Genomic DNA, 25613 nt, shown 5'->3' with positions numbered 1-25613 from the left:
CAGATTGAGGAAATACAAATGTCAGCAAAACTATAGCTAAAATAATAATTTCTCGTTCATGAGAGTATGAATGTACTGCGTGCACTGCATAATGTCGCAAGTGACACGATAGCGCGATCGATGATTGTGCACGCACAGGAAATGCAGAGTGTGTGGTAGGCGTTGTACGCCGATGCAATTGTCATTGCGTGCCTATTGAGCTCTCATGATCGAGAAACTATTATTTTAGCTATAATGCTTACTATGATAGTATTTTTTGTAAATACAGTATTATGACAAACCAAATGCTACATTAAAATATTAAAATGTTTTGGACAACTCCTTTGACAGTATTAATTACATGTTATTACTTACACTTATATATTTCCAACCAAATAAGCCACAAGAAATGCAGAAATGGTTATAATCATCTTGACAAATAATAAAACCAAATATACCCTTTCCATGCTAAGGGTGCATTGAAATCGGGACGCTCTATGCAAATTAGAAAGGTCGCAGTGGTCCTAAATTATGGGGGTGGGATGTAATGCTAATTAGGTCATATATGGTACAGTCCACTCTTGGCTGTAGTCACCCTACAATTACAATCATTGCATGACATTATCTTTACCTTGTAGTTAATAAAACCAGCTATAGTCTTCAGTTCCAACATATTGGTGTCGTGAGCTCTCAGTTCTGTGATGTGGGAATAGGCCATTTTGTATTGTCTGAAATAGATTCAGGAAATTAAATAGTAAAACACACACAAACAGTAACCATAAGCTTACATACAGGCCTCGAAATGTGACAGGCCTGGGGCCAATGCCGCTCATAAATTGATCCAGGACCGTAAAGTTAATATTATTTTATTCTCTCAACTTATATATTGTCAAATATTGGTGTTTTTTTCATATATACCCTTCATCAGATTGATTTCAACTTTCCTTTTGTGCCTTCAGATATGTAAGCTTGTTTTGAAGCCTGTCAATAATACACTACATACATTAAATCATGTCAGACACGTTTCCATACACTGCCCTTTTGTTGCACATTGGAACATAAAATAACATAACAACGGTGCTTGATATAGCGCAATACCAAAAATATGAACATTGCGCTTTACAAAAAAATAACAACAGCAAAATACATTAGAAAATATATGTTTTAAGACCCTTTTTAAAAGATTCAACTGTGAGAGTAGTGCGAAGGGTAGTCGGTAACTGGTTCCAGAGGGTTGGACCAGACACACTAAATGAACCATCACCAATTTTTCTATGACTCCTGGGGATGACAAGGCGAGTAATATCAAGCTCAGAGCGAAGGCCTTTCCCAGGTGGAATGTAGGTAGCGATGTAGTCAGTGAGATAGATCGGTGATAGTCCATTTAGCACTTTGAATACGTGAATTGTATAACCATAACCTGTCCAACTCTTGTTATAATGTAAATCAAGTGGCATATTAAGTGAGTGCATTTCATACTTTCCTAGTCTTTATATTGTATCAATGACATTTTTATCAGTGGCTAAACTCAGTGACCATGCAGTAGCACCAGTGTCAATTAATTAAATTGCATCATATTTTCAAAATATCAAAAACATAATGAATGGTTGACTTACTTGAGAGCTAAGTGTGTGTCTTGTTTGAGCTCATTGAAGAATGCAATCTTGAAGGCATGTCTTACAAACAGCAGCTATAGGGTGGAAAACAAAAGAAAAAAATACCAGGGTTTAGTGGTATTTGTTTGTATCCAGAGTGATTCAGTGGGTTAATTATTTATATTACAACCCGCATACCTGCTAACATTGTAAAAATAAAAATCTGTACAGGGTGCGCGCAACCCGGGGCGCGCAAAGCACACGCTCACCCGTAACGGCGCATACTTGCCAACCTTTGGAACTAAGGTCGGTGTCTAATTAGAATGAAGCGAGAAGCAAAATAAAAAGAAGAAGTTATAGACCCTAAATTACTTGTTATTCAAGGTTGGAAAAAAACTAAATTTTATTTTTAATTAAATTTTTTTTTCTAATTTTGACCAAAAAAAATTGGAAGTTTTTGGCAACTTTAGAGAACCACTGGACCTATTCTGAAGTGCTAAGATCATTCACAGGTAATTTGAAAAAAAGTTGAAAAAAAATTAGTTTGTTATCCTAATATGTAAACCATTTACTGGTGTTTACCTCTTCATGTATCACATATTATAGATGCATTGGTTTTCCATGCATTTATAATTAAAATATGTGCTACATGAAGAGGTAAATATTGGTTAATGGTTTGCATATTAAAAATAACAAACTGTAATTTTTTCGTAATTTATTTTCAATTAAAAAAAAAATTAACCATGAATAATCCGACTGATTTTGCTTGATCGCATCATATATACAAAAACAGGGGTCGCGCTAACCTGCGCATATTTTGAAGTTTGAGCGCATATATTCATTTTTGCATACCAGTTCAGGGGTTTTCATGTACGCAGAAAAATGAAAACATGTGAAAGAAAATAAAAGCTTTGATCTCCAATATTTACGGCCCGTCCAGAAAGTATGTAACATAAAATGCAATGTAACATAAATGTTCAAGTGAAGTCGCCGTAGCATTGTAACATATAAAATTAAAAATAGAAATAAAAAACACACCGCAGAAGCATAAATGTGTCATTTCCACCTTATCTGGGTTTCATGTCCCTTATATGGGGTTTAAACTGCCTTATCTTGGGTTTACATCCCTTATCTAGGGATAAGACGCCTTACCTGTGGTTTAGACGGCCTTATCCTGGGTTTACGTTCCTTACCTGTGGCTAAGATGCCTTAACCTTAGCATATCGCAGTCTAAACCCAGATAAGGCATCTAAACCCCAGATAATGCTCCGTAACCCCAGATAAGGGACGTAGACCGCCGATAAAGCAGTCCAAACCCCAAATAAGGCGCTTTAACCCTAAATGAGGAACATAAACCTAAGATAAGGCATCTAAACCCCACATAAGGTGCCCAAACTCTAGATACGGGTCGGAAATGACACACTTATGCTTCTGCTCTCATTCAAAAATCACATTTACGCTCTACCAAATGGGGGCCATCTTGGATTTCTGGGCAAAAAATATGTTGTAACATCAAATTAATGTCAGATTCGGATTTCTTGGGGTCGACTTACCGGAAAAAGTGTCTTTGTACACGATTTTAGGTAATCTGGTTCAAAACTTATTTTTTTCAAGATGGGCCACGTGCCACCATCTTGGATTTCTGGGTAAATATGAGTTTGTAATGTCAAAGTAATGTCAAATTTGAAATCCTTGTGGTCGACTTATCCAAAAAAGTGTCTTTGTACACGATTTAAGGTCCTCTTGTTCAAAACTAAATTTTTCAAGATGGTGCCGGCCACCATCTTGGAACCTTGTGCTATTTTGCTAACAGGGCCCTTTCCCTTAAATCCGCCTCTGACTAGTACTAGTCCATAAACATAGCCCTATTTGTTTTTCATTTGATATCAAAATCCATGCAACTGTGGCTAAGTGTGATACTGCGTTCTAGCAACTCATTTTAATTTGTTGAAGTTGAAACCACAGTCACATGCATTCAAACAGACTGAATTATATGTGATTTATGCACCTGTATCATCCATATGCAACAGTTACATTGATACATATTATGCACAATGCATTTCATACCATACCATATCAATGTATGCTTACAAAAATCTCAAGAAACAATGCCTTGATGTACTATACTTGGTTTCATCTTGAGTTAGTAGTGATGTCAATACCAATATGGTTGCGCTGCAAGCATACTGACATACCGCCCTTGTATACGCGAGTGGTTCAATTATTATTTGAGCGAAATAGGCACCGATGTCACTACCAAATTTGAGATGAAACAAGGTATAACAAACATGCTTTATAAATGTGTTAGACATTCTGTGTTATGGTTTGTGACTACAAAAATAAGTAGGTCCTATTTGTCAAGACAGCCTAGAGACTTTGTCCCTGTAACTGTTACAACCTGTACTCAACCATTCATGGCATAGTGAATCCTACAGCAAACATACATACATTTGAGCTTTACAGTGTCATTCTATTCACACCACTGCTGTTTAGTGGATATCAGAATTAGTTCACTTTCTCCACAACAGATCATATCTTACATTGTAGATACCCATCCAACACTGGCACAGATGATGACAGTCAACCCTTCTCTTCTTAAAACTTAAAAACCGCAAGTAACATTGCACATATATGGCTTTCTATAGACCACTTGACATCATTGTTTATCAACAAAGGCGAGGGATTGGTCTATCGATATGCTCAAACGAACCGCTTCACTGTTCAATGGCTTTCTTGTACTATATGAAATGTGGTGGGATATTTAAAATACACGTGCCCTGAGCAAACTACGATGCATACGCACACTGCAGGGCAAAGAACAATGGAAAGTGCCATAATTCGTGTGCATACTGCCGGGCAATGACGTCACATGTCAAGTGGTCTATACATGGGAACGATGGCTTAAGAACCTTCTGAAATACAATACAATGGTTCATTGATTCTAAATGTACCACTGGCATAGCAGAAATCTGAATTTAATCAACTGATGTTATCAATGTGAAGGCTAGTCTTAGTAATGTTACTAATGTATAGGTCCTTATTAAATACACTGGGGTTGAATTCTAATGTAAGTTTACTTGCAGCTCAAACAAAATCATATCTATAGTTGTGGTCAACATATATTTTATTAGCTCTAGAGCCTCTGCAACTCACAAGTAATTATGAGGTCTGACTATATCATGTACAAGCAATCTGAGTTCTGACTGGGCCTCGGCGCTAAAGTGCCTCGATGTTGGCGCTCCGCACCTCTTTACATCTCAGCGCTTCGATGTAGGCGCTACGCGCCTCTACTGTTGGACATCGCAATCCGAGAGCACTAAAGCGCCTCGATGTCGGCGCTATGCGCCTCTTTGCACCTCGATGACGGCGCTATGCGCCTCTACTGTTGGACATCGCGATCCGAGGGAACAGACCAAGTTCTAATATTTTATCTGCTGCAAGCAGGTTTTGACTCATCCCACACATAATACATGTATGATAAATGCTTCAGTAGTGCATATGCATAGAATATCATGCAAACAATCAACAAATTTGATCATACATATACCTTACAATAATTGTCCACATTCAGTGATCCTAACTGGTCCCTCAATTCCTGATGTTGAATAATTATGTCAACAATACGACACACAGAAGTATTTAAAACAAGCAAACACATGAACAAACAAACAACAATTACAGTTTATGACAACATTACACCAGTGATGATGATACAATCATGCTCATCCTGCTGTATATAATCAAATAACAATTATCTTGTGAGTGAGCAAACAGAGGCGAGAGACAATGGTATTAAAGCAACACTACAATACAAATAAACATATTTGACATGATCAAGGGGAATGAGTCACATGTTGACCCTGGTCGAAAATGAGTTTTACATAAATTTCTAAAGAGGACATTTAGAGCTTTCAGAAACTGAAAACCCCATGTAGGTACGACTTTTCTTTGCGAAGTTACATCAATTTATCGATCTCTGAAAACAATATAAAACAAAAGAATTTTAACACTTTCTTTGCCAATATCTCAAAATCAATATTAGCGACATCTGACTCATTTCCCTTGGTCGTGTCACATTATGGTTCTATCAAAATGGGTACAATGTCAGAAAATATCAAATTAAACATTTTACAACTTTGCATTGTGAGAAAGAACAAAATACATCTGAATCCAATCTTTTGGTGACCAGTAACTAGCCTGGTCATTCAGAGTAGGCAAAGGCCCCGTTATTGACCATTTTGTCCCAGGTAGAGGGGATACAGTGTCCACAATGGCCCAATTTAACATTACCTTTCATTTTATTCAGGCCAAATTTTACATAAAATATTTTTCCAAGGAGAAGTCTCTTCCTGGAAAAACATGACTTAAAAGAAAAAGACACAAACAGTAAAACAATGAGAAAGCAACACATTTGTAAATGCATTGGTTTCTCATTGAAAGCAGCTTTCTGATTCAAAAAACAATTTTTCCAATATTGTCCTCATTTTGATAAGCAAAAAGAGAATCTTAACTAAAGATGCAACAATACCTGGTGGGTTGTCCGATTGAGAAATTCTTTGTGAGCTTTGACTCTCCTTGCCTCTGTGTGATAGTACCCTTGTGCCAACTCATAGAATGCATTCTCTAGCCTGCAATGTTAAATTCATTGTGATCATAATATGTATTTGACACTAATTGCTCTCATTTGTTAACCCTATTAATTAATTTACCTTTCTGATGAGATTAAGACTCAAGTATAACTTTTCTACTTGCTGCTTATTCACTCATTCATCCCTGCATCTTTCAGCCTCTCACATACCTATCCACTCATGTACCCAACAACACACTCAAGATCACTTATCTCCTTCAATTGTATAGTTTAAAATAGCGGGTACATAAATGCACATATAACTCAGTTGGTAAGGCACTGGACTCCGGTATATGATGCATGCTCTCACTGGAGTGAAATACTCCTGGATAAGAAACCCTACTGCTGCAGGTCCTGTTTTCCTGTATGCTGTAATAGTGTGCATGTCTGTCTAAATAATAAACCTAGCTGATTGTTGCTTTTTATGAACTGATTTGGGTCACTCTTTTCAGTGACAATCTGCTACTTATGATAAGCCACCACGGCCATTTAGCGTTGGTAGTGCACTATGATCATTCAGTTAATTCCCGACACAACTCTTTTATGGTAATCACTCATTCTAACACTCATTCTAAAATTAGACCGTCATTTCTTGTGTGTGTTGAATTCAGCATGTAAAATCAAATTTGGCGAAAACTTACCTACCATAAAATGATATTTGATTTCTCAGAAAATCCACAGATTCTTAGCTACCCATCCCTATGACCCAAAAGTCAAGAACCCCTACCCCAGCTATATACTCACCTGATAGTATACCCCAGTAAATGATCAACACATGGTAGTACAAAGAGAGACTTAGCTGACAACTCACAGGCTGCACACAATGCTGCTGCTCTTTCCGCAGCAACTACATCCTCTCCTAAAACAAAAGAAAATGGAAACAAAAAGGAAATAGGGAGCTGTGGTATTGTTTTTGTTTGTTTTATATTTACATTTATACGTATCTTTTATTCATAAGGTATCTTTTCTGTCATCAATGGGTATAAAAAACACAACAAGAAAAATAAACAAAATGCAAGACTTTAAGAATAACTGCCCACCCCAAGGGATAGGGGTTGGGCCTAAGGATCGTTGATGTCAGGTTTAAAAAAATTGATATTTTGGTCACTTAATATCGATAAAAATCAACAAATCAATTTTACTTCCAATTTCATTACATTCATCCATGTATATGATAACCACCTGCTATTATTAGTTCATCCCTGTTTTTCATTCATTGCTGGCATGGAAAGCCTTTCTCCTTGGAAACCCAGTAGAACGATATCATCACATGACCTAGGACAATTACTCATTTTCAGTCACTTTTCCCCAATTTTTCAGATACCTATTTTCATTATCGGCAACTTGGATATATTTTCTTCAGAAAGTTGTATATTATCAGCTATATTGATATAATTGGATAGTTGATTTATTCATTATTATTGATATATCAACGGTCTATAAGTTAGGGGTAGGATTAGCTTACAGCATTAGTGTTAAGATTATGGTGGGTGGCAATTACTATTCTAATGTTGCTCTGAACAAAATATTCACATAAATTTATAAGAGTTGTACCTAAAGGTAACAAATTACCTGGTGGGAGAGGGGCATTTTTTTGGATGAGAACCACAGCTACTTTGGAGCCTCTTCCTTGTAAACTGGACCTGCAAAGATAGTAATATTATTATTCAAGGTTAGTAGAAATGTAGAACACCATATTATTAAATACGAAAAATAACATGCAATGTATGAAACTTGTTGACATACATTCTTTTAAAAACAGTTTGATACATTTTTAATGACTGTAACATTATAGTCATGGTAAGCTCAAAGTAAGTTGTGGTTCTGGTAAACCATGACTCACTTCTTATCAAAACTGAGTCCTTTTAAAAAAAAGCTGTTTTAGTGATGGTTTAATTAAAATTTCTTCCTCATTTGACATTAAACCATCTTCTGATCATACTAGTCTATTGCTAACTTCAATTGTACCAAAAGTAAAGATAGCAATTTAAAAAAAATCAATAAATAACATGCACTGACTTTATTAACTTGGTTGTCAGTGTAATGTATTCTTCATTTGAGTGGTAATTGCAATAATTTTGCATACATGTGTGCATTTAATGAATTTGTTCATTACAATTTGTAAAACCATTCCAATTTCCAAAACCATTTAAATTGAACTAGACTTCATAGTAAGCACATGTATCCTTTATAAATGACCACATTACCTGACAACTTCCACTTTGGATGCACATTCTAATTTGTGCTCAGTCCACAGCTGTTCATCCCAGTCAAGATCAAAAAAGACCACAACAAGGGACGGTACCTCATCCAGATGTTTTTTCATCCAGCTTGTTTTCAAAATGCCTTTTGGTATATACCATTCATAGGATGTTCTTTGCTGTGAAAAAAAATGAATATCATATCAAACTTACATCTGTTTTGTTTGCTTATTTTGAACAGAAATATGTTGCATGTTTTCCAACAGATTTGCTGCATGCAAGTTGTATTTTGAAAAAATCATTAGGTTGCATGGTAAGGCCTAAAAAGGTTTGTATTGCCCTTAGAGCTCCTTAGAAGTCAGGAGCAGAAAGTTGGTAATTTTGTAACTAGAAATAAGCCTGCATACGTAGCCGGGCTTTCATAGGCTATCCTTGACTTGCAACTTTTGGTGTTGTGGCGTGTGTGTCAGGCTATTAAAAAATCAGAGTTGTGTAGAACAAATCACAAACAGGCAGCATTGGAAATAGCTGGTATCACATAGCAAAATGCTACACAATTTTGATTTGCTACACAATTTTGGAGTTGAGTAGCATTTTTATGCCATAGACTTACACACTGAAGTATGTGAATGTACCAAGAGAAACGTAATGAAAGCAAATTTTGCTACGCATAAAAAAATGCTTAATTCCAACACTGCAAACAGGCAAAACTTTTTGCGAGTTTTATACCATATCATGAAAATTTCTTAATACATGTACAAGGGAAATTTTTTTTGGGGGGAGGGTTTAAAAAAGGCAATACGAATCTTTTTTAGGCCGAAGGTTATACCTTAGAAACATTCTTCAAACCTGTTTAATAATTGAGAATTGAGGGTTATCCTTTAGAATAATCCACCACTTCAATGGCTTTTACATTTTGTATATGTTTACTGTGATTCCATTCTTGAAAAGACCAGCATTGAAAGTCCCTTTAGCTTAGTGCCTGAGGTAAGGTATTCTAAAGGAAATCCATCATGATTATCTATTGAATTGTCTAGGCTATACATCCCAAAATATTAATTCAAACATGATTGAGCTATACATTGTATAATACTGTTACAAAACCTCAATTAAAGTCACATTGTAATTCTTCTACATACATGTATTTAAATTTACTTGCTCACAGTCACCGATAGCTTAATTCACATTTGATTTGAGGCTATTGCTATTGAAATCTAGTAAAAATCGATGAAGCATGGCACCATGTAAAGCAATGAAAGTTTGGAAGTACACATAGTCACACATTCCATCACGGCGGGCGATTGCATCACACATGTTAAAATTGCATTTCAATTTTAGACTTTTCAAAATGGGTTACTTTTGCTCTAAAAGATAGTTGACTCATCAAAATAACTATCATCCAACATCAACAAAATATTTAGTTACATATGTTCCAAAAAATGACAACGCTATAATATTTTGCAGTAAACCTTTGACGAGTGCGTACTACTGCGATGTTGCAAAGTCGGAGCTAACATCATGCATCACATACGGTTCATTCTTATATTTCCACTCGGCAACAGAAGATCGCCTCAGCAGCCAATCAGAGACCAGGGTGTTTCAACGCAGTAAATATGCGACAAAATACGCTCTCGACAAAGCAAAGGTTTACTGCAAAATATTATAAGAGTTCTTAAGCATTTTTTGAGATACGGTACATTAACCCTAACACTGGACCCTGCTTTTTGGGATCGGAAGTCAAAGAAGATCCGAAAAAGTCAAGGAGACGAAGAATTTTGACTTGGCACCCCCGGGATTCGAACCTTTGACCCCTCGCATGCCAAGCACACGATCACGGACCGGTAGCTACATCGGGTTATTGCTGCCCGCCAGCAATTCCGTCGCATATATAACACTTAGGGTGATTGCGTCATCGCAGACCCTGGGATTCATGGATGCGCAGATTTTTTCATCGTAAGATTTTTGGGTGTTAGGGTTAAAGTTTAATTTAAATGCCACTTTTTATTGTAACTTTATTCTTTAAGCTTAACACAAAAAAGTTCTTTTTTATGTCCTACACACCAAAAACGCCTCTTCAGTGAACATATGAGATAGCATTGAAATATTGAATACAAACCTTGGAGCGACATTTTGGATATTCGTGATCCCCAGGCAAAATCTTAAAATTGAGTGGCACTCGATCTGGCCTCCTGTTTGCACTGAACGAATCCCATATTGCCCTATGAACGGCATTGTAAGTTATATCTAAGCCAGTTAATACAACCAAACCGGTAGGTCGACATGTTAATTCGACAGGTAAGTCCCCAGGTCCAGCCGACACGACAGCAGGAATTTTGCCAGGTACTGACGTTAGACTTGAGCTTAACGGTGTAGAGCCTGTAGAACTAGATTGGGTGGCAGGAACAGCGCTACTACTTGTGGTGTTCTCTGGAAGTGAACCACTCATTTTGCACTACTACTGCAACATCACCTTGTCGAAACTATGATTTATCTGGCATATATTTTGGATATACATGTAAGGATGTTAGATAGTCAGAATTTGATCAAAACGATATGACTATGTGGACAACTTTTTGGTCATCATCGGTCTGATCTTGTGAAGTAGGTCAAAGGTTGTTTATGTTTTTGCAGTGTTTCCATAAAGAAAATGAAGTGTCTCAAAATCCTTTAAAATATTTAAAAATACGGACTGATCCAGCAAAACTACATTTTTTATTAATTTAATTACCACTGGAATGCTTCAAGGAACCTTTTTTATATTACTTAAAGACATCAATATTTGTTTAAAATGTTAAATGGGTTAAATTTAGTAATAACTTTTCTTCAAATCAGAAACATTGCCAGGTCAGACCAAAGTTGAGAGGTCACTGTAACAAAGTGATTGGTGCTGTGAATTTGCTGCTGATAATTTCAATTTGTTGATTTAGTCTCGATTTTGATTGTGTTACAGTAACGAAATGGCAGCTGATACAAGCAAATCACCAAGTTTATCACCAGCACATAGTGATGACGATGATGAAGATCCCGATGATCTGAATTTATTAGACAGCAGTTCTTCAGAATCAGAGGCAGACAATGCAGAGCCTGAGCCGAAGAAGAAAATAGAGAGCAAATCGATGACGAAGTCCAAGACCAAAAAGGCAAAGGAGAAACCAAAAGCGACTATCAAAATCAAGCAAGAGAAGCCAGATTCTGATTCCAAGCAAAATGGAAAGCCCACTCAAGAGGTAATTGATTTAATCTGGGGGGTCGGACCATGTGACATGTCCATCTAAACTTTATGAAGCTTTTGTATAAAACTTCATTCGTAATTTACGACGAATTGTAATTTCCATTAAAACGTTACCAATGTAACAGAAATTGCGAGCACAAACCTGAGACGAATATACCTCAAACAAACAACAATCCCACTTCTGACACCAATTATGTACCGTAACAGAAAAAGCCCGGAGCGGTCAGGGAGGCTAGCCTAGGCGGGGTAGGGTCAGGTGCAGAAACCTGGCCGAATTCCGGAGTGTGAAAGAGGCAAACTCAAAACTGAATCCCCTTTGTGATATCTTATTCCATAAGGATTATGGAAGTTATTGCTCTTTAAATGTTTGGTCATGTTGGTGTAATAAGATATTAAATAGGCCTGTATGTAAAAAAAATGAACTTTTTTTGATTCTCATCAAACTAGTCTCATATTACGGTAAAAGATAAATGAAAGAAAACTGATGAGCCATCATACGACATGCGGTTGCGGAGATATGCTAATTTGAATGTATTTTCCAGCCAATTTCCTGTAGGCCTATAAAATTTTTGTGCATGCATAAATAATATTATAAGTTAACGCTTTTTAGTTATAATAAAGGAAGATGAAAATGGGCGGTGAAAAAACAGAAGGAATAAAGCAAAATAGAAGGAAGAATAGAAGAGAGGAGAAAAGAAACATAAAACACTAAGTGCCGAAGAAGAACAAAAAGGGGGGGGCGTAAAAATACAGAAAAGAAGGAAAATCATACATGTAGGCGTAGATCCCGGGAGGATGGTCCATACAATCACCGCCCCCATGTTGACGACTATACAACAATGTATGTGGGTTTCTGACAAATTAACCTCATATTTGGCCATTTTAGTCCCAAAAGTACAACTTTTTTTCGCGCTTTGCGCGAATTTATTCCATTTGCACAAATTTCAACAGTTTAGCTTCAAAATGGCAAATTTTTTCGCACGCTTCCTGCACATTTGTACCGGTACCATAAACTTATTATGTCGCCAAAAGGTGCTGAATTCAGTATACTTCAAGAAATTTTTTCCAACTCCATCCCCCAATCTCAAAAAGAAATCTACGCCACTTAGGAAAACGGTCGAGGGCAGTAGGCTATACAAACAGGTCAAACCTGATGAGTTTTCAAGGGGTTAACTCCCTTACCGGGCCCCCTTGAAATTAACACTTTTTTGGTATGCTTTGGTGGGGCGGCAGTAAAGGCTTTGCCTAGGGCGGCAAAATCCCTGGGAACGGCCCTGCTCCTGAGAGGACAAAAAAGGTTCTAGAACCGTTATTTCTTACAGTGTAGGACCTATCTTTGAGCAGGCACCCTTTGGAAGCTTTTAGAGTAGGCCTACTGGCTGGCGCATGCTCCCTATTCCAAAGATCATTGCGGAAACTCGAGGGCCAGTTCACTTGATCATCAGAAAGAGAGAGAGAGAGAGAAAGTAGGCCTAAATAACCAACAAATTGAATGTGTCAACCTGTCAAGAACTGAGACACAAAATAGGAAAGTAGGCTAACAAAAAATGTCCAAATATCAACACCCACTTAATAATACCATCATCCAATATAAACCCAATAAAGAAGAAACTAATTTTAGGTATAGTATACCGTACTTTAAAATGCAAGAACCTGACTATTGAGCCACTAGCAAAAGGTGGGGTGTGAATCCAAGTAAAAAATGTCCACCATTTTTCTTTTTCTTTTTGTTAAACATGTTAAAGATCTTTTAAAATCAGTTAAAACATTGAAATTAGCCCTTTCTGGAAGGAAAAATTCCCAAAAGGTCCACTTTTGAACACGCTGCAAGCCCCCAATCCGACCATACTGGCTACCCGTACGGACCTCAAAACACTGCCGATCATGTCTCAGTCAGTGCATTCTGAGTGCGTGGCAAGTTAGCGCAAAGCTGGGTTTGGAGTAGTTTTCAAAAATTTATCTGGAATCACTATTCTAGTAACTATTGGCCTGAAATTTTTGTTTTTTATGAGAAATTAAAGTCCAAATATCATATTTATTATAGTTTTTAGGTAGGAACTTTTCATTTTGACATATAAAAATGCCATGAAATACTCAAAAAATTAATATTTTCATTTGTTTGAATAATCACGTTTTGCACATAAAACACCAAATGTCTTTGTTTAAAGTGCATTGAACTAGGTTAATTATACCCCTTTTTAGCCATTAATTGCGAATATTCGCAATAATTATTGCGAATATTTAACTAGGAGTTCAAAATGGCCGCAAAATTAATCAAAATGTCACAGATTTTCGCCTATTCTATGGAATTAAATGCAGGTAATTGAAAGTTAAAACTACTGTGTGGGCCTTCGTGGCTTTTATTTGAGTAAAATCGCCACATATGCTTCAAAATCGATGATTGCAAAATATCGTTGCGATGAATAGGCAAATGTGTAATGTAGTGATCGCCTGTGATAGCTAGAAAATCACACAAGACTCATTTTGGATACACCTTGGAAATAATCTTATATTAAAGGACGTCTCCGGCAATCAGAATATTATTCCTTATATGTTAGAAAAATAATTATCAAGCATGAATCACATGGTTTTATTAAAAACAAACCCATAGTGAACATAAAAACGAATAAAAACACCCGTTTCTCAACAAGCGATATTCAAAATTCCCGGGCGCCGAGTGCAATGACGTCCCAGTAATACAATGAAGGCTGACGACAATTGAACACAAATAACCATTACGTCATTGCACTTAGACAATTTCGGCGCAGGAATTTTGAATATCGCGTGTTGAGAGCCGACTGTTTTTATTAGTTTTTATGGTCAATATGAGGTTTTTTTAAAATAAAACAATGTGATTCGTGCTTGATAATTATTTTTCTAACATTAATATTATAAGGCATAATGTTATGATTGCCGGAGTCGCCCTTTAACTTGAATACATGAACAATTGCTATATGGCACTGATGATATCAAAATCAAATTTTGGTTTCATATAATGTGTACCACAACGGTTGGCTTGACTCATAAAACATAATGAATATCACACATCATGTAACAGTAGGGGAGAACATTATTGGTTCCAGCAAAACAATTAGTCAGTAAAACAAAATCATTGGGGCACATAATAAAACATAAAAATATACACAATAAAATGGACCAAAACACTGTCATAAAAATGCAATGGTAAACAGAAATGTGTGTGAACCCGGGTGTATTTATGTTTATGTCTGAAAAGTGCACCTTTTTATGCCTCTTATGCCTCCACCGGAGGTAATATGTTTCCTGGTTGTCCGTCTGTCTCTCTGTCTCTCTGTCCGTCTGTCCGTCCGAGCTTGCGAGTGCAATTTCTCAGAACTGGTAAGATGTACAGTGATGCAAGTTGGTGGAGGGATGGTCATTGGGGGTCTTCAAATTATAGGAGGTTTTCGTTGCAAAATATGGTAAATAAGTACCTAATTTGCATAATTTATGCGTAAAATGCGTAATAAGCAAAAAACCTTGTGAACAGATTATCTGGAGATCCGTATGGGTTACAGTGACGTAACTTGGTGGGGAGTAGCGGGGCCAGAGGTTCTTGACCTGATTAGATTTTCAGCACAAAATATGGTAATTAAGTACCTAATTTGCATAATTTATGCGTAAAAGCAAAATACCATTTTCTCTGAGACTAGGGGTTGCACATTCCTCAAACTTGGTGGGTGGGTGCATCTTGACCCTAGACAGAAAAAGTTTGTATTGGTCAGTGGGTCAAGGTCACCCGAGGTCATCCAGGGGTCATCTGAGGTCAAATTGGAAAAATTTGCCATATGGGCATGAAACTGGGTGAGTACAGTCAACATTTAGAGCCAGATTTTTTGAAGGTCATTTTGGGGTCAGCCAAGGTCACCCAGGGGTCATCTGAGGTCAAATTACTAAAATCTGTCATATGGGCATAAAACTTGGTGGGTACAGTCAACATTTAGAGCCAAAATTTTGGAAGGTCATTTTGGGGTCATCCGGGGTCATCTGAGGTCAAGTTACTAAAAACTGTTGCATGGGCATGAAACTTGGTGGGTACAGTCAACATTTAGAGTCAAATTTTTGGAAGGTCATTCCAGGGTCATCCAAGGTCACCCAGGGGTCATGTAAGGTCAAGTTATTAAACTGTTGTATGGGCATGAAACTTGGTGGGTACAGTCAACATTTAGGGATAGCCAGCTCCTAGTGAAATTGCACCGGTTAAAATGATACGCCTCAAGGTGGAGGCATTATGGCCGACTATGTCAGCGCTGAACAATAAGAGTCATTTCTATACATAATCTTCGAACCTGTTTATGCAGTCTACTCTATATGCTACACACAAGATCACGATTGCCGATTTCGATGACCCATATATGTCCAAATGCACTGTCGCTGGCAGAACGAAGAACCCAAACTCCATTACGCTGTATCCAATGCAAACCAACAGAAGTACCCCAATGTTTTTGCAGCGACGATCCCATCATTCAGCACCATCCGCGTCTGCAGCATGTTGATCAAACCACACAAGCACAAAACTTTTGATGATCGTAGACAAAAATAATCAGTGTTTTATAAACAAAATCACTCTCCATGGCGCAGCAGGATAAAAACCATGTCACAGATCAGGATGATGCATGCCACATCGCAATGTTTATGCAGCAAAAATCACACATAATTACTCCCAAATCACCTCTGAAGCTTCTCAATCAGATCCACGATTTATCTCAATTACATCAGCATCTTGTGAGTCCATTAATTACGACGATTGTTGGTCGAATAACGCAGAAATAATCACTTTTAAAATCACACAAAAGTATTTCCCACCCCCCCCCATGCAGCCATGATTTTACGATTCTGTTGGCACAGCAAAAAAGAATGTGAAACATCACAATCTCCCTGGGCACAAGTTCAGTCTACGCATATACTGCCACCCTGATCGTGGCGATGCAATGAGTAAAACAGCGTGACTGACGATGATCTCAGATTTCCCAAACAACGTTGGCCGTACACGTAAACAAACTGTGTGAGGGCCCCAGGACAATTTTACAGGCAGATGCAAATTCCGTTACACTAATCTTACTTATAATGGTACCCTTCATAAACATTAGTACAAACCTGATGTATCTATTCACTGGACTGTATTTTTTCAAATTTCAAATTTTACTTTGTATTGATGTTTTTTTTTACCTTACACCAACTATAACCCTTCTCCCATACCTTACTATAACTATGCAAACCCACCCAAGCAGGGTCTTAGCTAGAAATTGAGGGTCTATATAAATTTCGGAATATTCCTAACAAAGAAAAAGCACTTTTAATCCTTTGTTTCTGCGATTCATGGAAGCCGCCATGATAGCTGCTTGCGAATCCTTTCTGCCACAAGCGGTAGTGTAACCTTTCACACAGACCCGCGGCGAACGTGTGTTGCTATGGCATTCGCGACCCCACAGCGAATTTTGGTTTTTAGTGCTGTTTTTACTTTTCGTTCTCAAAAGACATTGTTGATCATAAATATTACTTAAAATACATTTTTTATGTTCTTCTGTAGTTTTATGGGTAAAAATTGTCGCGTTTTCTTTTGAACGAATGTTGAATCTGAACTTTGGTAGTTCGCTTCGTGTCACCAAAGTTCACGAGGGACGAGGCTCGTGGCACAGGTTTCGCTGGTTTTAAAATCGGGGTACCGTTACAGCGTAATAAAATACATCGGGTATCAATATGGCCGCCACCATGGATTACAAACTGATCGCTGATTGTCGTAAGGAATTAAGAATTTCTCCTTTATTTGGACGTATATAAGTTTGGGACTTTTACTGTTTGTTGTTTTTATTATTACTGCAACTATATAGCCATTGATTAGTTTATGGTACAGATTTCCTTTAAGTCTTCCGTATTTGATAACTACAATGTTGTAAGCTTTGGTCACAAAAGGATGAGGTTTAATTTGTGATAAAAAGGGTGACTGGCTAAAAAGTGTGGGGGAAAAATAAAAAGGGTGGAGGTTTGATATTCTGCCAAACAGTGTTTAAATTTAAAATAAATAAATTAGCCGAATTTTTAAACTCATTCTTTTTTTGTAAGGGATGAAATAACATTTTGAATAGAAACCGGATGGAACTGGATGGAACCGGTCGTCAAGTTTTGATTTCATCCCAAATGCAATGTGGTTTGCTACTAAGCTTCCTGTTATATCAGAAAAATAACTAGTGGCAAATGGTGGTCATAGACCACAAACCTAGCTAGGCGTGTTGTGTTGTGGAGGTATCTGACCCCTGCAAAATGTTCCAAAAACGTTCCTCTAATCATGATGTTTGTTGTCACCGAGTTTGAGTCACATACTCCTTACAGATGTCCAGAAAATGCAGTTTTAAAATTTGATCCCATTCCCAGATGACAATTGACCTGACCCCTGCAAAATGGTCACCGAGTTTGATCCCCGTACCCCTTTCAGATGTCCAGAAAATACATTTCTAAGATTTGACCTCTGCATGACCTTTGACCTGACCCCTGCAAAATGTTCCCCTGGTTATGAGATTTGTTGTCACTGAATTTGAGCCCCATACCCCTTACAGATAGCCAGAAAATGAAATTATAAGATTTGACCCCAGATAACCTTTGACCTGACCCTTGCAAAGTGTTCCAAAATGTTCCCCAGATCATTAAGTTTGACCCCAATTCTGTTTGAAAGTTACAGGCATGTGGTATAGCTGATGCATATATGCAAATGACATCATTGTACTATATAGTACATGTATGTGACAGAAGAAGCATTTTGAAGGTATTTGGTTAATTACTGGAAATGCCCCCTTAATGACCTTTGACCCCAATTCTGTTTAAACCTTATGGGCACTGGATATAGCCGATACATATGTGCAAGTGACATAATTGTAGGGTGTAACATGTAGGAGGAGACGCATTTTGAAATTTATTGCCAGAAAGAAGAAGAAGAAGAAGAAGGAAAGAAGAAAAATCGTTGTAAACCCCCCAGCTAGGTAATACCAAATTTAAACTAAATTAATAAATTTCATGTGAGACGTAGAGTTACTAAATCATTAAAAACCTGGGTATTTTTCTAAAGTCTGACAAATGGCTATATTGGCTGATAATGGAAGAAATATCCGTTGCTATGGCTACAATATATAAAACCACCATTGTTCAAGGCAAAAGCAACTTACCACACAACTTAAAAGGAAATCTATTTTTGGCTGTTGCCAGTCATAAGTTCCCAGCCTGTTGCTGGATTATTGCTCTTATATGTGTGGGAGGTTTGACTAAAGGAAAAAGAAGTCTGTGCAAGGTGCGGCATAATTGACTTTATTTGAAAGTATTGGGAGAAATGACCTGAAGAAAAAGAAATGTGATGGATTTTGAGATAACATGTATACAATCTGATATGAAGTGTTTTCGCTTAGTGAGTTGTTGAAATGGGATGATGGTTAAGTGTCAGTTTAACTGTTTTTGACTTGTGATTCTACTTCCCGATAATTTTGTTTATTAATGGTCATGCATTCATATCACTCTTAGAAAATTTTACCCAAGAGTCAAAGCCATCTTTGGAAAAAATAGCATTAATTACTGATGGTCACTGCCAGGTAGAACACATTGCTGAAAGTTTCTCTACATTTTAGATTTGTGCATAGATCTTTTGTTTCCTCTTCATACCAACGTGTGACTGTTATCATCATCTCTGTGCTATTCTCAGTTTCCTCTACCAATGGCAAGTCATCACCACTTCAGGACTACTTGTACAGAACCAGTATGCATACCTTTGTCTGCTAACATCTTAACCATTGAATAGTAACAGCAACTCAACTTGTTTTCAATATGAGTGCCTGTTTAAATGAATCCGACTGTTTATTGAGTACGGCCATCTGGGATCATCACAGTGCCATTACTGCTATATGGTACGGTGTTGTTGGCATTGTAGGAATACCAGGAAACATCTTGATACTAATGACTCTTTACACCTGTACAGCTAAGATGAAATCAACACAGATAATTATATTTTGGCTCGCAATAGTGGATCTCATAGGTTGCATCCAGTTGCCTCATAGATACATAATGTATCATCACATCTACATGTACGGACCTATCTCCATCATGTTTTGTGCAATGGCAAAAGCCATATCTTTATACGCCACATACTGGGATATTTTCCTACTTGCTTTGGCAGCATTTGAAAGGTATAAATTGGTGAAGACTTTTAATCAAACAGAGCTTGTTGATAGACAGAGAGCATTTAGACTAATTTGTTTGTGTACTTTTGCCGCTGGTTTTCTTACTTTGACTCTTGCTGTCATTAGTGTAATACAAGACATGCAAAATGATGATGATAAAATATATTGTTATTTTTATGTTGATGGAAAAAATATGACACTGGGAAAGAAATTTGTTTTCGCTATTCCAGCTGTAGTACTTACTGTATTCTTGTTAATTCTGTATGTTAAAATCACGGTTATGTTACGAAAGAGAATATCATCCAATCAATCTTTTAGACAAGACCATGATTCTAATAAGCCTAGGAAGAATCTGAGCTCACCAGTGCAGCAGTGTGAGGATCATACTGTATCAAATGATCACATTCTAGAAATGAATGATACCTTGAAACCTACCTCCAAACAGAGGCGTGCCAATTCAATACAGGTGGATTTCACAGATATTAATGATGTAACAAACTTAGAAACTGATAGAAACCTTCATTGTCTCAGTGATTTTCAATCATCAAGTTCAATTTGTCATGGTGAAAGGTACATTGATAACTGGTATCAAATTCCAGGTGTAGTTTTAGACAACCCTAGTGGTAGTGGGGTTAACTGTGAGAGCACATTTAATGAACGACATAATTCAAAGTCATCTTCATGTCACTCAACTGATGATGATAGGGTAACTCCACATATTCCTGAATTGGTTACAGAACCACAGAAACAGCCACGCCCATTTTGCAAAGTTACATTGATGCTGTTCATAGCCAGCGTAATATGTGTAACAACATTTGGAATGATTTCTTTATCGCCATTTCTTGGTCAAAAGTATTTTATATTTGTTTCTGACCTTTTTATCATCAATTATGCTGTGAACCCCTTTGTATATAGTATTGTCAATGAAGGATTTAGGGAAGATTGTGTTGCCTTTCTGCAAAAGTTACGTTCATTTTGTAGACACTCAGAAGATTAGAGTCCAGAATATAGCTCCCTTTCTTACATACGTTCTGCCTTTGCGACAAAACGCAGCAGCAGCAACAAATTTCAAGAAGACTAAAATAAAGCCTTCAGCAAAACATATAGTCATGTGAGCAGAAAATGGCAGTCAAGAACCAAAAATCACAGTGAAGAACCGACAATTGCTGCTCTGAACCGAAAATGCAATATGATTATATCTGTCTCAATACAAATGTACACAAAACAGCAGGCTATATACTGGCATCTAGTGTTAATAAATAATAATAATAATATACTATACTAAAATAACGAGCGAAGTGTGTGTGTCTGTCTGATTGTCTGGCTATGCATTTCGCCACGCTTCGACACATCAATCTGATATTTCGGGTATAGATAGGTATCGGGAAAAGCATGTCCTTCAGGTGGTTTTCGGATGCATGGGAACACGCCCAAAACCAAGACACCACCACTACATTTCTATTAAAGCTTTGACATTATCGGTAGTCTGAAAAGGAATAGTGATTAGTAAGTCAATCAAGAGCACAAACATGTTTTTCTAATGTTTTCTAATCAGAAACGAGTCTCCGAGTATTTATACTTTATAGTACTGGGGCCCGAGCACTGATGAAGACCTCAGCATCGCTGGATTCAGATGTTTTTTTTTTCTTTGAATCTTTGCCTTGTTCAAAGACTTTTGTCCGGCACAGCATTTATTTTATAGGCCTATTGGTCTAACGGCACGCATCCGACACTTTACGGAAAACAACTTCCTTCAAATCATAGCCCTGCGGGACAAGATTTTTTCCATCCCGATCCTGGCATTACCTGAATAATACCAACCCGACCCGACCCATTCCGAAAAATTTGGAACAAACTATAAAACCTCATCCCGATCCGAAGTGTGTATCCCTCCTACAAGATTAGCTTGATCTGTAGTGTTATGATTACACTGTATGCTAACAGATTGTAATTAAAACAAGATCAAATGTGTAAGAAACCCACAAGACGACCAGTAATAAAAGTGTATTAGCTTCAAAAAAATGATACCAGCATCCAATTTTTACTGTTGTCTTTCAGAACATGAGAATCAACTTGGGATGTTGGGACCATTTGTATGAAATGGCTATTAAGTTTTGATTATTATTAAGAGCTGATCGTTAAAAATCAAATACACCCAGCCACTTTTTGTCACTTGCTATTTTCAATTAGTTTCCTTGGTGTTCAATTACCAGTGACATTTCCATAGCGGGTTTAAAATGCTTCCATTTGACCTTTTCTGCATATATGTCTTTTGGGAATTTTTACGTAAAACATATAAATTTGATTACAGTTCTTATCTGCTCTTGTAATTTCTTTGTGAAAAAGCAATGTTTTTTGATTGAGTGACCCAGGGGCCAGGTCTTTTTGTTATTTACAAAATTGTCAATATTTGTCTTTATGTCGGTTTGCATTTAAGCCAACTGAAGTGACCAAATGTTATTTTATGGACTTTTCAATTGGGTCTACTTGTGTCTTATTTGTAGATAATGAACAGATTTTCTCCGTTTCCGCAACATTGAATTCTGATTTCCTTTTTTACTTCATCCTACAACAAATAGAAAATGATATTAAAACAAAATGTTCTCACAAGCTAGATAAGACCCTGGGTTACAATCATGAAAAATATGAAAGGGCTATTACATGCAGATGCTGAGAGATGAGGATGGAGGCAGAACTTTTTGAATGTCCCTCATATAAATATGTTCAAAATGCTTCATGGTGTACAGAAGCATACTGTGCCAAAAAAGTATCATTACACTTTGAAAAATAATCACAAATCTAAAACTGAACCATGTTGGAATAAATTTTTATATTAAATGCACTATCTAATCCTTCACATCATGACACCACATTGAATCCAATGTGACCTCAAGAAGTAAAGTTACTAATACAAGCAATTGAATAGATGAAGGTCCAGTTTTAAAAGTGACAAACTGGCCTATACAAGGCGCAAAAGATTCCAACAAGCAAGAAAGAGACAACACATTTTCATCAATGAAGCTTTATTTAAAGCAGTTTTTATTTCAGTTATTACCTCTCTGTACTTTTCATAACTTTCATTTTATTTGTCAGTTCTTTTGTTTCAGTTTTCTTTTTGTTCCTTGTGTTTAAATTAAAGGCATACATAAATTAGCCATTCACCCCTCTCAAACCAGATGTCTAGTCTGTGGAGTTTTGAATAGGCCAGTTTATCACTTTTAAAACGGACCTTCGTCTAATCAAATGCTTGTAACTTTGCTTCTTGAAGTCACATTGGATTCATCTGGGTGTTATCATGTGCCGGATGAGATAGTACTCTAAAAAAATTTACCCAAATATGGTTTAGTTTTAAAATTAGGATTTTTCTTCCAAGTGTAAGGATACTTTTTTGGCGCAGTATAGATCAATTTCTTTGGTACTTGCACTTCTTTACAAATTTGCCTTTTCTGATTACATAATATTTTGGGGCATAATTTTATGCACCGCATAATTTACTAATTTGTTCATGTTTGGTCACCTGAAGGTGGTTAGGGTTAGGTTACCACTATCGAAACTCAGTATAGGCTTCCTTAACCCTAACGCTCCTGAATGCTACAAAATACTACTTGATATATGCGCTGTTAGTGCATGCATCCCACATGGTGTGATGACGCAATCGCCCTAAGTGATATATAGGCACGGTTTCGCTGGCCAGCGAAGCCCAAGACCCGTGGCAAAGTGTCGCCGACCGAGTGCTTGGCATGCGAGGGGTCTCGGGTTCGAATCCCACCCAGAGCAAACAACTTCTTTCCTTCTTTTCTCTCTTTATTCTTTCCTTCTTTCCCTTCCGTCGCCAAAAAGCCCTTAGGCGGTTAGGGGTAAGATGCAATTGAGTTTTGATAAGCTTATTGAAGGTAACAGTAGAACAAGCATATTTACACCAGAAGCAAGCATGTTCCTTACTGAGGGGCAACACTGGAGAAAGCATGGTCACCTGTCTGAGATATGTAACAGGAGCAATAAGCAGATGTTTAGAAGATGTACGGAGACAGCAAGGTGGTGTGTACAATTATTGAAGCTGATTGCTCATGGAACCTTGAACATCATAGCTTTGTACACTTGGAGACAGATCTTAGCCTATAAGCTGGGAAACTGGTAACCAGTGAGGCTCATTCATTAGTGGAGTATTATTTGCTTTGATGCATCATTCAACTTAATTAAAGCTTTGTACCATTCTTCAGCAAATGTCTTTTTTTTTTTTTTAAACTTTGTAGTCTGTAATGAAACCGCTTACACAACTCACACAACTGCTTTCTTAGTTTACTCTATATTTATTTATTTCATTTTGGTTTTCTCTATAGGAAAAGAAGTCCAAGAGACGTTCAAGAAGCAAAACAAAAGCATCAGATGAGAAGAAAAAGAGGAAAAGCAAGCGAGATTCATCCTCGTCATCGTCCTCCTCCTCCTCCTCCTCATCATCATCCTCTGGATCCTCATCTTCATCTTCATCATCATCATCCAGATCAAGATCTAGATCCAAGTCAGCATCCAAGTCTAGATCATCATCTTCATCCTCCTCATCATCTTCAGGTTCATCATCTTCATCATCATCTTCCTCTTCAAGTGAAGATGAAGGAAAAGCTTCACAGATATTGGCTAGTTCATCGTCATCATCATCGTCAGAATCAGAAGATGAGAGTCCTCGTAAGAAGAGAGAGCCAACCAAACGGAAAAAAGAGGCACCTCCCGCTCCGAAGATCGATCCAAGGGATGCAAAAATTGACAAATCACTCTCTGAACTAGTCGTAAGTAAATTTATCATATTTGTATTTAGATCTTATTTATGACTTGTGATTCAGTTGGTTTTACATGTAGGAGAAAGAGAAGAAAAACGTTTCCTTTTCTGCAGCAGCAAACTGTCAGGTAAGGGCTCATATTAAAATACCCTACCACGTTTTCACACAGAAAGAAGGCAGGATTCCCCTCGCTAAGCGCGCACCTCAGGAAAGCTCGGTCATAAAACGGATGGATTATATGCATCAGTGATACACCCTGCCCAGGATTTTAACAAAAGAAGGCTAGCACAGGAAAGCTGCAGGATGGCGCACACCTTCCTGTGTAAGGGAATTTTAATATGAGCCCTAAAAGGTATTTATAACAGGAATACATCATAAAGTTATAAAAAGTACTCATTGATGGATCACCAGGAAAATTCAAGGGGTGTTACAAACCACACTCCTTGAAATGTTTGGGTGTGCTGTAGGTGTGTGAAATGTTTGGGTGTGCTGTAGGTGTGTGAAATGTTTGGGTGTGCTGTAGGTGTGTGAAATGTTTGGGTGTGCTGTAGGTGTGTGAAATGTTTGGGTGTGCTGTAGGTGTGTGAAATGTTTGGGTGTGCTGTAGGTGTGTGAAATGTTTGGGTGTGCTGTAGGTGTGTGAAATGTTTGGGTGTGCTGTAGGTGTGTGAAATGTTGGGGTGTGCTGTAGGTGTGTGAAATGTTTGGGTGTGCTGTAGGTGTGTGAAATGTTTGGGTGTGCTGTAGGTGTGTGAAATGTTTGGGTGTGCTGTAGGTGTGTGAAATGTTTGGGTGTGCTGTAGGTGTGTGTGAAATGTTTGGGTGTGCTGTAGGTGTGTGAAATGTTTGGGTGTGCTGTAGGTGTGTGAAATGTTTGGGTGTGCTGTAGGTGTGTGTTTTGAAACACATTCCTGAGATTGCGTGGTCTACTGACTGGTATCTATGACCCTGTTCACATTATGAAATTTCTTCATTCGACAAAGATTAAGCGTTCGTACACATTGCGCTGAATGAAGATTAAACGAAG

The 25613-nt window shown here is 37.4% G+C and overlaps 2 protein-coding genes across 4 annotated transcripts in view; one reads left to right on the top strand and one right to left on the bottom strand.

The window, feature by feature from the left end:
- Positions 1-10998, bottom strand: part of LOC140155972 (trafficking protein particle complex subunit 11-like) — a 43245-nt gene extending 32247 nt beyond the window's left edge. Inside the window, exons 1-7 of the mRNA XM_072179013.1 lie at positions 10519-10998; positions 8409-8581; positions 7774-7844; positions 6946-7060; positions 6103-6202; positions 1596-1669; positions 611-707 (exon numbers count right to left, since the gene is read on the bottom strand). Of these exons, the coding sequence (XP_072035114.1) occupies positions 611-707; positions 1596-1669; positions 6103-6202; positions 6946-7060; positions 7774-7844; positions 8409-8581; positions 10519-10848 (960 nt within the window). The 5' untranslated portion in view covers positions 10849-10998. The remainder of the gene's footprint in view (positions 1-610; positions 708-1595; positions 1670-6102; positions 6203-6945; positions 7061-7773; positions 7845-8408; positions 8582-10518) is intronic.
- Positions 10999-11296: 298 nt separating this feature from the next.
- The window catches only part of LOC140155967 (uncharacterized), a 98522-nt gene continuing 84205 nt past the window's right edge, over positions 11297-25613 (top strand). For 2 of the 3 annotated variants that reach the window (XM_072179007.1, XM_072179006.1), the window contains exons 1-2: positions 11297-11629; positions 24152-24595. In XM_072179007.1, the coding sequence (XP_072035108.1) occupies positions 11360-11629; positions 24152-24595 (714 nt within the window). In that variant the 5' untranslated portion in view covers positions 11297-11359. The remainder of the gene's footprint in view (positions 11630-24151; positions 24596-25613) is intronic. The other variant, XM_072179008.1, reaches the window with a different exon arrangement.

This window comes from Amphiura filiformis, chromosome 6, assembly GCF_039555335.1.
Source record: "Amphiura filiformis chromosome 6, Afil_fr2py, whole genome shotgun sequence".
In the NCBI taxonomy this organism is placed as follows: domain Eukaryota; kingdom Metazoa; phylum Echinodermata; class Ophiuroidea; order Amphilepidida; family Amphiuridae; genus Amphiura; species Amphiura filiformis.
Note: the sequence above shows the minus strand (reverse complement) of the source record. Positions and strands in the feature narration are given on the sequence as shown.